This window comes from Quercus lobata, chromosome 8 (assembly GCF_001633185.2).
Source record: "Quercus lobata isolate SW786 chromosome 8, ValleyOak3.0 Primary Assembly, whole genome shotgun sequence".
NCBI lineage: Eukaryota > Viridiplantae > Streptophyta > Magnoliopsida > Fagales > Fagaceae > Quercus > Quercus lobata.
Window position 1 is genome coordinate 34,571,318 of NC_044911.1, and position 12,501 is coordinate 34,583,818.

General features: G+C 33.5%; 1 protein-coding gene across 1 annotated transcript; it reads right to left on the bottom strand.

Moving 5' to 3' along the window:
• Window positions 1-6,684: 6,684 nt before the first annotated feature.
• LOC115958414 (G-type lectin S-receptor-like serine/threonine-protein kinase At4g03230) lies at window positions 6,685-11,579 on the bottom strand. The gene is made up of 8 exons (XM_031076833.1): window positions 10,104-11,579; window positions 8,890-9,396; window positions 8,575-8,730; window positions 8,249-8,460; window positions 7,948-8,158; window positions 7,570-7,807; window positions 7,266-7,416; window positions 6,685-7,178 (listed from the first exon to the last, which is right to left on the bottom strand). The coding sequence occupies exons 1-8, from the start codon at window positions 11,446-11,448 to the stop codon at window positions 6,870-6,872; spliced, it is 3,129 nt and encodes a 1,042-aa protein (XP_030932693.1). The 5' UTR covers window positions 11,449-11,579; the 3' UTR covers window positions 6,685-6,869.
• Between the last annotated feature and the right edge of the window lie 922 nt (window positions 11,580-12,501).

Below are 12,501 nucleotides of genomic sequence, written 5' to 3' on the forward strand. Positions count from 1 at the left end.
TATATCCATTGGTGTATACTTTCTCTTATTCATCACTACATGAAAGAGATGTTGTATATATCCATTGGTGTATACTTTCTCTTATTCATCACTACTCAACAAGAGTACAAGAACCCAAAATTGTAGATAAAAAAAAAAAAAAATCCAACACAATTGAAATTTTAAGTTGTTTAAAAAGAAGAAAAGAAAGAAACTTGTTAGTGTGCTGAATCATTGTTGATGATGAACTTCTCCTAACGGTCTGAAATCTCAATTTTTGTAACTAAGCCTATTTAGTAGTGGTGTTTAAGTATTGGTATTCAAAATGATGCGAAAATTGTGGTTTAAAAAGTGTGAAAACATGTGTTTAAAGTACTCATAATACAAAAAATGTGTGTTGGGGGCCTTTTTTTTGTTGCTAATATGATATTTGGGAAGCCAAGACCGAGACTTGACTTTGGGCTTGAAATATGGCCCAAAGGCTATCAGGGAAGCGAGGAAGGCCCATTTTTGCTCAAGGTTCAGGTTGCATCCAACAAAGATTATAATAAGGCCTCAAAAATAACTCTTGCAAAAGATAAGCTAGCACAACGGATAGCCCACCACAATAAACAAAAGAAATGTCCCGCGGTAGATGTCTAGAAAATTAATAAATATATTTGCATAGTAAATGTTATGCATTTCCTCCATAGGTAGTTAATATAAAAGTGGGCCCATTATAACAAGTATACATGAGGAAAAATGGTTCAGCAGTGAATATGACAGACTTCCAACAGCAGATGTCTAACAGATTAGTAAGTGTATTTACATGACTAAAAATCATATAGTTTCTACATTATTATTAAGTCAACAAGAGGAAAAACTTCCATAGTATCCAAAACATTATAATAGCAATAAATAAGGATTAAAAGCTTCATAATTACAAGTAAAAGAGGAAAAATTAGGATGGAGTGAAGAAAGAGAAAGAGTGTCCATTTAGTGCAACAAATGTTTAAACAAGACCTCTATGTGCCATATTATGCCCATAATGATGAATATATGTGTATAGTAAGTGATGTAAATGACTTTATGGAAAGTATGAGTGAATATATGGAAATATGGAAGAGGGATGAAGTGGTATTTAGCCATTTTTGGGTATGGTGTAAAGATGGGCTGTTTATGACTATTTTAAGGTGTTGGGATTTTATGAGGAGATGGAATGAGATGTTTATGGGTAAGTGTACATGGGTATTTATGGATCAAAAGCTAATTTATGAACTAAAGGACTGCTTTATGAGCTGAAAATAGCATGATGGGTGAGAAATTTTATGAGGAGATCTTGTCCCTTTGATGAGTTGATGGTAGTTCATTTTATAGTGAAGCCTAAAGGATTGATTAGCAAAATTTAGAAGTGACCAGGTCTAATAGCAGCAAAATCCCAGAATATCTCCTCTGAGATTTGATCCAAAATGGTAAGACTTGCTTTTAGAGTGTATTGCTTATTTAGGTAATGCAACTGGAGGCTGAGATGCTCCTAATCTAGGCATTAAATGTTGGGATTTGGAGATCTCATCCAATAGAATTAGGGCAATTATGAGGATTAGAGATCTTGCTTATTGCAACTAGGATCAGAGCTCAAGAGGGTTGGTTGACATTACAAGCTAGGTGTTAACCATTGATGCTTCTGCTGGCAGCTTCCGCTGGATACCCCTTTATGCCCTCCAAACTACTTTTCCCTAATTTTCCCTTTTGGGATTCATGGGCTTGGCTCATGAATCAATTATATATGTTTTTAGTAATAAAATAAACTATTTAGTTAAGGATTTCATGAGCTTGGATGTCTTGGTTATAGCTTCCTTGAGTTGTGACTAAAACTTGGAGAAGAAGGGTATTTATTACTCATTAACTTTTAGGTGTCAGCCTAGCCTTTGGTACCGTTCACGTTAGAATTAGCAGTGGCAAAGAGGCTGATGGGATAGATGGCTAGCTCCTAATTTGGTTTAAGAGCTTGGGTTCTTCTTGGGGTGATCTCCAGTGGAATGCAGAACTGAAGGGAGTTCTCCAGCTGGGCTAGTTTGCATACATGGGCTGTTTTGGCTGAGACTTCAAGTTGGGCTTGGCCATGAGGGCTGAGTACTTTGGTGGGCCTCTAACTTGGTGATTCTCTCCGCTTGGGCCTACTCTTTTGCTTTTTCATTGCAAGTCCTACAAAATGGACAAAGATACCATATATTGTCATGGATTTTTATTCCATGTGGGCTTTAGTTATTAGTAAAAATGAAATGTATTCATAAGCTTTAATAAATATTTATGATAAGTTTTGGGTATTAATTTCCATGGACTTTAAATAACAATTTTTATAGTTTCTCATAATTTTTGCCATGGATTATTTTGTAAATGGTATTTTCTTTGGGGCTTTTAAATAGTAACCTCCAATGTTTCTTGTTAATAATATTTACCATGGGTTTTAATAAATGCAATATCCATGGGTTTCAAATAAAATATGGTAACAACCACTATAATGGAATAATGTGATATTCTCATGAGTTTTTCTATAGATAATCATAATGGGCTTATAGGATATATAATTATTATGAGTTTTTGGAAATAAATATTATGAATGTTGTGATATAAGATAAATAGTGACCATGGGTTCTTATATAAATTCCATGAGATTATAATATGATATGAAATAAATAAATGTCATGGGTGTAAGATAAATAATCATAACTTTTCATGGGCTTTTATAAGATAATTGCCATGAGTTTTGAAAATCGATAATTGCCACAGATTTCATGGGCTTGTAATATTATAGTAATAGGTTTAAGAACTTAATATTGTTCATTATTGGACTTTAAGTGAAATACTTATGATATAGTATTTTGCCAAGTATTAATAACCTTGGGCTTTTGATAAAATAGTGCCAAGTAGTTAGCTTGAGCTCTTAATAGTGCCAACGTAAATTAGGTTTTTGATATTGTTAATGTGAATTGGGCTTTTAATATTACCAATGAGAATTGAGCTTTCGATATTGCTAATAAGAATTGGGCTTTCGATATTGCTAATAAGAATTGGGCTTTCGATATTGCTAATGTAAATTGGGTTTTTGATGTTACCAATGAGAATTGAGCTTTTAATATTACGAATGAGAATTGAGCTTTTGATGATGTTGCCAATGTGAATTGAGCTTTTGATATTGCCAATGCGAATTGGGTTTTCGATAAATAAATTGCCATGGGTTTAAACCATGGGTTTTGCTTATGGAATTTGAATTCTATTGATAAAATTGTCATGGGTTTAAACCATGGGCTTTGATTATAGATTTGAATTCCATTGATAAAATTGTTTTGTCATGGACTTGAATTATGAGTTTTTCAAATATTTCCAAGTATAAGTATTCTTGGGTTTTAAATAGAATGAGATGTGTGCATTGGGCTTATAGGGCCCGTTTTGGGTTTAACTAAATAATGATAATAAAATTTGATAAGATATGAGTTTTTTGGGTTTTTTGTGATAGTTTATATCATGACCAAATTTAGATAATGAGATATGAAATATTTGTGGGCCAATGGAATAAGAAATATTCATAGAGGCCCAAAATAATTTATGGGTGATATTTTGGTATTTTTTGGTGAATAAATAAATGTGATTAAATAGGATTGGGAGACATGTGGCATGAGTGAAAAAATTGTACCTCAACAATGTGTTTGGCATCTTGTTTGAAATAACATATTTTAAAATGTGAAAAAATGTGTTCATGTGTTCGGAATGTGTATGTTTTTTTTTTTAATTAAAAAAAGTGATGACTCATTGAGTTGTACAATAAAAGTATATTATTATATTTAAGGAGAGAGTAAAAAAAAGAAGAAAAAAGAAGAAGAGAGAACAACAAAAGGTGTGAAAGAGGTGGAAGCATGGGAGAAAAAGAAAGAGATTAAAGCATGAGAGAGAATTTCATTATGTTTGGTCTTCTCAAGTGGGTCCCACTATTTTCAACTTATTTACAAAAAAAGCCACTCAACAATGTTACTTGAAACCTAAAAATTGATATGGATAAGTTCTTAAAATACATGTTTTAAACACCATAATTTGAGAATTGTAACATTGAGTTTTAAATACCATAATCAGTCAGTATTGATTCATTAAGTTTTGTGCTAAGTGTTTTTGTTAAACTAGAATATATTGTCCACAATTTTGAATTTTATTATATTTTTAAAATATATTTTTATATTATAAATAGTGTTTATTATGTTTGTAATTTATTTTAAAAAAATTATAAATGTCTACTAGGATATTTAAAAAATTTAAAATTTAAAACTTGTTATTTGAAAATAAAAACATAAAGAGAGAAGAATAAAAAAATCAATAGAATTTCTAATAGGACCCCTTGATAAATATGTTACTAACAATATAAAAAATATAACAAAAACATTAGATCAAAATCTCATAAATTAATGAGAAATTCATAAAAAAATACTTTGAAGATAATGAATTAATAAAATAGAAAAATAATAATAAAAATAATCATAATGATATATATATATATATATATATTTTTTTTTTTTTAGAAAAATCATAATGATATTTAAACATATGATATAACACTTTTTTTGGGGGTAAACTATGATATAACACTTATTAGGGTGAGTTTGGTTCAGCTTTTTGTAAAAGTGCATAATGAAAAAAGTGGAGTTTTTAAAAAGTGCATAATGAAAAAGTGCATTTTTAAAAAGCTGAGTGTTTGGTAAAAACTGTTAAAAAGTGCTTTTTGAAAAAGCTGAGTGTTTGGCTAGCACTTATAAAAGTGGATGTTTGAGTTATAAATTACTAAAAAGGACAAGATATATATATAAGTGAATTTTTTGTTTTAATTATCTCTCTTAATGCAAATTATGGACACAATATTTTTACAAAAATTTCACAATAAAGTCTATATGACAAGTTGTTAATGGTAGATAAGAAAAATAATAATGTCATTAGTAGGTTCAAATGAGAACCAATAACAAATTACTGTGTAAAATTTATTATTAGAAGTGTTACGTTTACAACATTTTTTGCAATATTTTCACAATAAAATTTATGTGGAAAATTGTTACTAGTTCTAATTTGAACCCACAACTGAAATTATTTTTTTACTAACCAATATTAACTAATAATAATCTGTTACTTAAAATTTATTGTGAAAATATTGTGAAAATATTACTGTAGTATTTCTCAATTTGAATTTTTTTATTTTTTATATTATTTTTTCTTTTTCCATTTCACGTTCACCCATACCAAGTTACCAACCACACGTTTAGTTTTATTTTTTTTCTTTTTTTTCTCCTCCACACGTTCTCCACTATCTCTACCCCTCTTTTTAACTCTCCTTTTCTCTCTCATTCTCCTCATTCATCAGAACATTCCAGGAGGTCTTCTTTCTCCAGCTCCGTCTCGTCTTTGTTTTTTTTTTTTTTTTTTTTTTTTTTTTTTTTTCCTTTTTTAACTTGATTCCAAAACTCTCTCCGATAAGAAAAAGATTTCATTTTCCCTGTCATTTAAGAACATTTCAAGGGGCTCTCATCTCATGCTATTGCTCATCTTCGTCCCCAACCCAGTCCAGATGGGTCAGCAAGCTTCTGTCCTTTATCTTTTTTTTTTTTTTTTTTTTTTTTTTTTTTTTGCTTTTATTGTTATGATTTGATTAATTTTAAAACTGTGTTTTTGAGTTTGTATTCTGGTAATCTGATTTGTTTGAGAGAAAGATTGTTTATTGTTATGATTTGTAGTGTTTGTTCTGTAGTGTTTGTTCTGTGTTTGTTCATGGGTATTTCTGGAATTTCATCATTAGCAACGGTAACTATCAAAACGCGCAGTGCGCGTTTTCATTTATGGACCGTTGCCTCACCATTTTCCTTCCGCGTTTTGCCTTCAGTTTTTTCTAAAAGTTCAAAACGCAACTTTTATAAAAAAGTTGCGTTTTGAGCTTACCAAACGCAAAACTGGGTTGAGCTTTTTTGAAAAAGCGCTTTTTGGGCTTCAAATGCTGAACCAAACGGGCACTTAAATTCTTTTCTAAATTATGTATGTATTGGTTACATAATTTCCTGTTGAAATTATATATTATTTTAAAATTTTATCGTGGCCCAGGAAAACACCCCAAGACAATGCCAAAATACAAAACCACCCTTGGGTTTCGGTCAGTCGCAAACTGAATTCTGAGTTTTCAATTTTTCCTTATAATTTCTTGATATTTTTATATTTGTGAAATTGACCACTCCATCATAGTTTCGTCAATTTTGACCAACAGAATGTGGTCACATGCATACATGGTCCTAAGGAGGGTTTACCACTGTATTCATGCATGCTTATATGTGTGTATATGAAGTTATATCTATGTTTTGCCTTGCCCCATACTGGCAGAAATTCTTTGTTTAATGTGGTTACACACACTATTATTAGATTGCTAACTCTGGACTTAAGCAACACTTAATCCATTAAATTGTAAGTTGGGATCCAAATTAGATTTATTTTATTTTTTTCATAAAGCATTCCAGCTGTCATGCTTGACTTAGTACTTGAGAAAACTTTTTCCTTCTAGGAAAACTGGGAAAGTTCACATAATCAAGGACCCTACTTTTGATTTCAAAATCAAAGCTAGATGACTCAAAGCTCGATACATTACACGGTGCTCTAGTATTTAGGAAACAGTGACAATATTAAGGGTAAAACTTAGAATAGAAAAGGTGCCTTAAAATAACTTATAAAGTCTCTCAAGTTGTGGATGGAAGAACGTTCCATCAATCATATATTTCAATAGGGTATATCCCTATAACAAAAAATTACACATGAAATGCACTTGAAAGTTGAAACTTTATAACATTGATGAATGGAGAGAAGTACAAGACTAGCTAGAAATTGAACCTCAAGAACTATCGCCCACCTTCCAAAGTGACTGTTAACTCATTATTAGAGAACGTTTCAGGTTTACTAGAAGAAGTAGCTCTGCTAGAAGGCAATCGCCTAACAATAAAAGCTGGTTGTTTAGGGGTTGGAAGAGTTGCGGTTTCACTGCCAAGCATGAAAACAACATTAGACATGGTTGGACGATCACTTGGATCTTCTTGTACGCATAGCAGCCCAACATTTACGCACTTCAAGTATTCATCTGTATTGCAACTTTCGCATAGTGTCTGGTCTATTAAATCCAGTGCCTTCTCTTCTTTCCACGAATGCCATGCCTGGGATCGATTCAAGAGTGAAAGTGTTATGAAGTAGAGAGGATGACCAAAAGGTTGATGGGTATGAAAAAAATTCAGCAAACTTACATAGCCTAGAAGACTCAAAGCATGTTCAGGTTGATAAAATCCTGTATTCCTTTTCCCACTAATAATCTCAAGCACAACAACACCAAAGCTAAAAACATCTGACTTCACTGAAAAAAACCCATCTAAGGCATATTCTGGAGACATATAACCACTGCATTAAAAAGTATAAATAATCAGTGAATCAGGTAGGTGACCAAATGGTTTTTTCTCAAAGAAAGCTGGAGGATTGAATAATGTGATAGAGTTTGAGATAGCAGGATTTGATTATACAATCTACATTAAATTAATCTCTACACAAACTTACTACGTTCCCACTACTCTGTTGGTGTTTCTTGCAGTTTCTTTGCCTCCAAAAATCCTTGCCAACCCAAAGTCAGAGATTTTGGGGTTCATCTCCTCATCTAGTAGAATATTGCTTGTTTTCAAATCTCTATGAATAATCCTCAATCTAGAATCTTGATGAAGATATAGAAGCCCACGAGCAATTCCCAAAATGATCTTGAACCGCATGTCCCAATCCAATAACTTGCATAGCTTTTGATCTTAGAAGATCAAGATTTTTTTATCCCAAGTACATAACATTATTAGTTAGCCTTTAATCACTATTTTAGGCAATCTTTTATTTTATAAGGATACTATACCTTGTGATAAAATGCATTAGAAATTCAATGTAGAGACTAACCAAATATAAAGAAGTCTAAGCTTTTGTTGGGCATATATTCATAGAGTAACATCTTTTCATCTCCTTTGACACAATAGCCCAAAAGTCTAACCAAATTCCGATGTTGGAGTTTGGCAATCAGCACAACCTCATTTTTAAATTCTTCTAGACCTTGCCCAGAACCACTTGAGAGCCTCTTTACAGCAATTTCTTGTCCTCCTGGAAATTTACCCTGATTTTGGAGTTCAAAATACACCTTTCATTGTTAACTAAGAAAAAGGTGCAACTCAATTCAACAAAGTGTAAAGAAATGAATCATTACCTTGTAAACAGGACCAAATCCCCCTTGTCCAAGCTTATTTGCACTCGAGAAGCAATCTGTGGCAGCTAGTATGCTTTCCAAATCAAAAAATGGTACATCTATGCCTTTTGCATCATTTTCTTTGAACCGGCCTGATTCAATGAAGTCTTTGACACGTCTTTCATTGTCGTATACATGAAACACAGGACTTTTCAGAGCAATTTCTCCATTTTCTGATTTCGAATATATCAACTGAATTACTCATTTGTGGGCAAGTCATATTAAAGAAGACTTGAATTTAGGCAATTTTGGGTAAAATAAGCAATGGTTAATGGTTACTAGTTTACCTTGTCTTGTGCCGATCCTTCTTCTCCAAAAATAGATACAAATAATAGTAGTTGAGAGAATAATTAGGACAATTACACTTGCAAAAGCTATTGCAATAATCAGTGATAGGGGCAACTTTCCTGTTGAATGTCCATCTGTTTGGTTGAAATCGCCAGCTGCAAGAATGAAAATGAACGTCTCACTTTTATTCAATCTTTGCCCAACAAAATCCATATTGGCAATAACACTAACCTTAGCAGCATTGACCTAATTCATTCTATCCAAAAAAACAAATAATGAACATTGCATACTTTTGCCCAGTAACATATCCTTACCTTGAGTACAATTCAAGCTCAAACTATCCCATACAAAGTTTGATTTGCAAAGGCAACTTCTCTTCCCATCTCCAGTAGAATTGCAAGTTGAATTTGGCCAGTCCTTGCAGTCTGTAGGTGAAGAACAAGTTGGCTCTGGTGGTGGATCCCAACCAATCTCAAATTCATCTTCACCTTTAAATGATAAGTCAGAACTAAAGTTGGCCTGCCCAAAATTGCACCAGCTGATCGCTTTAAATGGTGATGACTGGTTGAGCTGCAGAATTTTGTCTTGTAAGCTCCTATCCCCACAATTATTTGCGTCTTTTATTTGGATGATGAACTTTCTCTTTTCTGGATAGATATTTGTGACACGGTAGGTGCCACCAGGTGCCTCAAAGCTAACTTGGCCTGTGGTGATGTTGCAGTGAAAATTGAAGTACATTGGATCACCACATTTAGGTCCAGTGCTAAGGGGATAGGGAATCATGTTTGTGCCACAAGTTTCACAATTTCTAGTAGTTGATTCTGCAAAATTAGAACTTTAGAATTCAGAAACACTAACCAGCAAGCTTTGGCTCAATTGCTATTTAAAGATTGACCATATTGGTGATGTGTTTCACTTGTCAAGCGTATAATACAAGCATAAGGCTATGGATTCTTTAATATAAATCTGACTGAATCTAGGAAACATATCATTGATATATAGATCATAAGTTCTAAGGTGATGTTATATGAGGCTGGAGCCCATTTCAGCTGATTTGGCCTATTTAAGTCCTGTCAATTCAAAACCTAATAACTATCAATTGATCATAATTACACAATCTATTTGGTCATATTTTTCAGCTAAATGAATTGGAACATTCCTAGGAACCAAACGAATTACTCAACTGGGTAAGAACAACCTTAGCCTGATATATTTACTAAAAGTTTAGTGGTTTAGACACGGCTTGTGGTGAACTAACTTAATGCCAATAACTCCAGTGTTTGGAAGGACTAATTAGCCTTCCTTCTGTCATTAGGAGTGGAGGATCACCCCTGGTTTTCAGACATCCTCTGAACTCAATGGAAACAACAAAGCAAAAATCTAAGCCTAAGAGATCTAATTTATAGCAGTTCCTATATCAGTGACTTTCTAATCTTCAAATATACCTTAATTACATCAGCTAAAATGTATATTTGGCAATCATGAACTTTCATTCATGAAACATTTACAGATATGGAAAAAGTGTTACCTGTATCAGAAATTGCTACTCGTACAAAAAGATTTTGGCCACTGTCATACTCCTCCTGAAGATTGTTGAGGTCCTCTGACCATATCCAGCATACAGAACTGCCAGTGCCACCCCGCCGTGTGATATTCGATACTTCATAAGAATAAGCCTGGCAGCGGCAATTGTCAAGGCACTCTATTTTGCATTCCATATCATTTTTGGCATTAAATTGAGTGTCTGGATTTCCAACTTTCATCATCTCTAAGCTTAAGAAAATGTCACTCTCAGTATTTTTGCCACATAATATTGACTTTCTGGTGCAGCCTCCTGAAAAATCTCCTCTATTCCAGCTCTCCAGCAAGCTAGGCTTGAAACCAGGCAAACAATTGCACATTATGTCATTCTTACTGTTACAACTAGCGAAATTTCCACAAGCATTGTAAACACTGCATCTGTCCCTGGGCTCTGCCCAAATCAATGACCAAATCCTCTCAGTATCCCACTTCAAATACTGAAGTTGGCCCGAAAAATTCATTACTAGCCTCGTATCACTGTATAATGGTGATGCAAGATATGGCATATAAGACTCATTGTGGACTAAATTCGAGGTAAAGTTGGATAGCAAGTAAAATATAGCAGATGTCATCTGATCAGAACTAATAATCTTACCTGAAACTCCACTTTTCCAGTACCTTAAAGACCTTTTCCAGATGATGAACTGGTTCACTTCTTCTTGATCTTGCCGAAAAGTGAAGTTCCCAGGTGCTGGATCATCATAACTTTTCCACGAAGTCAATGCTAAACTTGCATCCATTTTCATGCCTGGAATAAATGTATCAGTTGGGTTTTCAAAACTCTGCCACACAACTCTCTCTGTGAGATTTTCTTGTTCCACATGGCTCACAACCAAGTTCCCAGTATCCATTAGCTTTGCTGTCCTGTACATAGGTGATGATGTCTCCATGTTTGTCCACCAGTAAGGCTTGCCACTTGCATCCAATACCTTTAGATTTCCATCTTCCACAATGGCAAAAACACCATCAGTACCTAAAACTGGGCTGTCTCGATTGGCAACCCACACAACAGTTTGTGGATTCGACCTGTAATACCATATTCCAACATATCTTCTATTGTCAGAGCTTCCACTAGGAGTGAAAAATCCCAGTTCAAAATTTTCTCCTGCTGAAATGAGAGTATTGCTTGTATCATCACTAACCAATCTGCTAAAGGATATGGTATCTCTAGCGGAGCAAAACAAAACGCATGAGAAAAGTACAAATGTGTAGAATGAGAAAATGGTAGGAAGTAGCATGTAATTTATAGACCAAGTAATGATGATGGTTTTTCTCATATTTTTCTTTTGCATACCCTTGTAATCAAATCTAAATTGGTTAGAATCTTGTACTTATCTAGAAAGAGTACAGTGGTAGCTAATCATGCAGTTTCCATACGTCTGCTGGTGAAGCTCGGATTTTGTTTTCTTTCCGCGAAACTGACTTACAGAGTTGTTTTCCATTATCAAAATTGCCCCCACACAGTAACTTTTTGACTGATAAACAGTGTCCATGGAGTTCACTGGGACGAATGGGTGAAATACATAATTGCATAGGACAAATTACACATACCACATCCCTGTCGGCTGTCACCCTTAAAGCATAATTGTGGATGGTGTTTATTTCACACCGCTTATTGCACACAAACAAATATACAATTTTTCCAACGACTTCGGTTCAAAACTTTTTGAACTGAGAGAGTGACTTGAAATAACAATTTCAATGCAAAATGTGTGTGTAGGCTTGCATACAATAAGCAATATGTACTAATATTTATATAAAAGAAGGTACATTCATATTGAAAAAGAAAATCATATGTGAATAAAGTAATAGAAAAAATTGAGTAAAAAACAAAAACACTTTATTTTACATATTGACTGACACTTAGACCAATGTGGAATATGGGATGATGTGTACTAGTTAAATAATTGGTACCCAATTTTCTAGTCGGAATTGACTTGATTTAGAGCTGATTTAACATCTTATCCAAGATTCACATTATCAAAAGAAAAGGAAAGTGCAGCACTATTCCCATTTGACATTTACAGGGCACAAAGAAGTTATGCAAAGGATGACAAATAAATAACAAGGAAGAAGCACGTGAAGATGACTTGGGGACGAAAGGCACTAGCAGAAAGAAGAAAAACTGGCCCATAATGAACCACAAATTACTCATTGAATTGAACTTACAGCTCTCCTCTTTACGAGACCAAGACTGAGCTAGCCCTTTACCTATCAATAATTATTTCAGCCTGTTTTATTTGTGCGTTAAACCTATAATTAGATTCGAGGAAAAACAATACCAATAAGTTGAAGTTTAATCTAACCATCAGAATTGTCATATTTATTTTCTCTCCTTACATAAC

Coding starts and splice junctions, on each gene's coding strand:
- LOC115958414 (XM_031076833.1), bottom strand. CDS start 11,448: ATGCAAAAGAAAAATATGAGAAAAACCATCATCATTACTTGGTCTATA. Junction 7,808..7,947: donor CTTAGACTTCTTTATATTTG/GTTAGTCTCTAC, acceptor TGATCTTCTAAG/ATCAAAAGCTATGCAAGTTA. Junction 7,417..7,569: donor AACAGAGTAGTGGGAACGTA/GTAAGTTTGTGT, acceptor TTTTTAATGCAG/TGGTTATATGTCTCCAGAAT.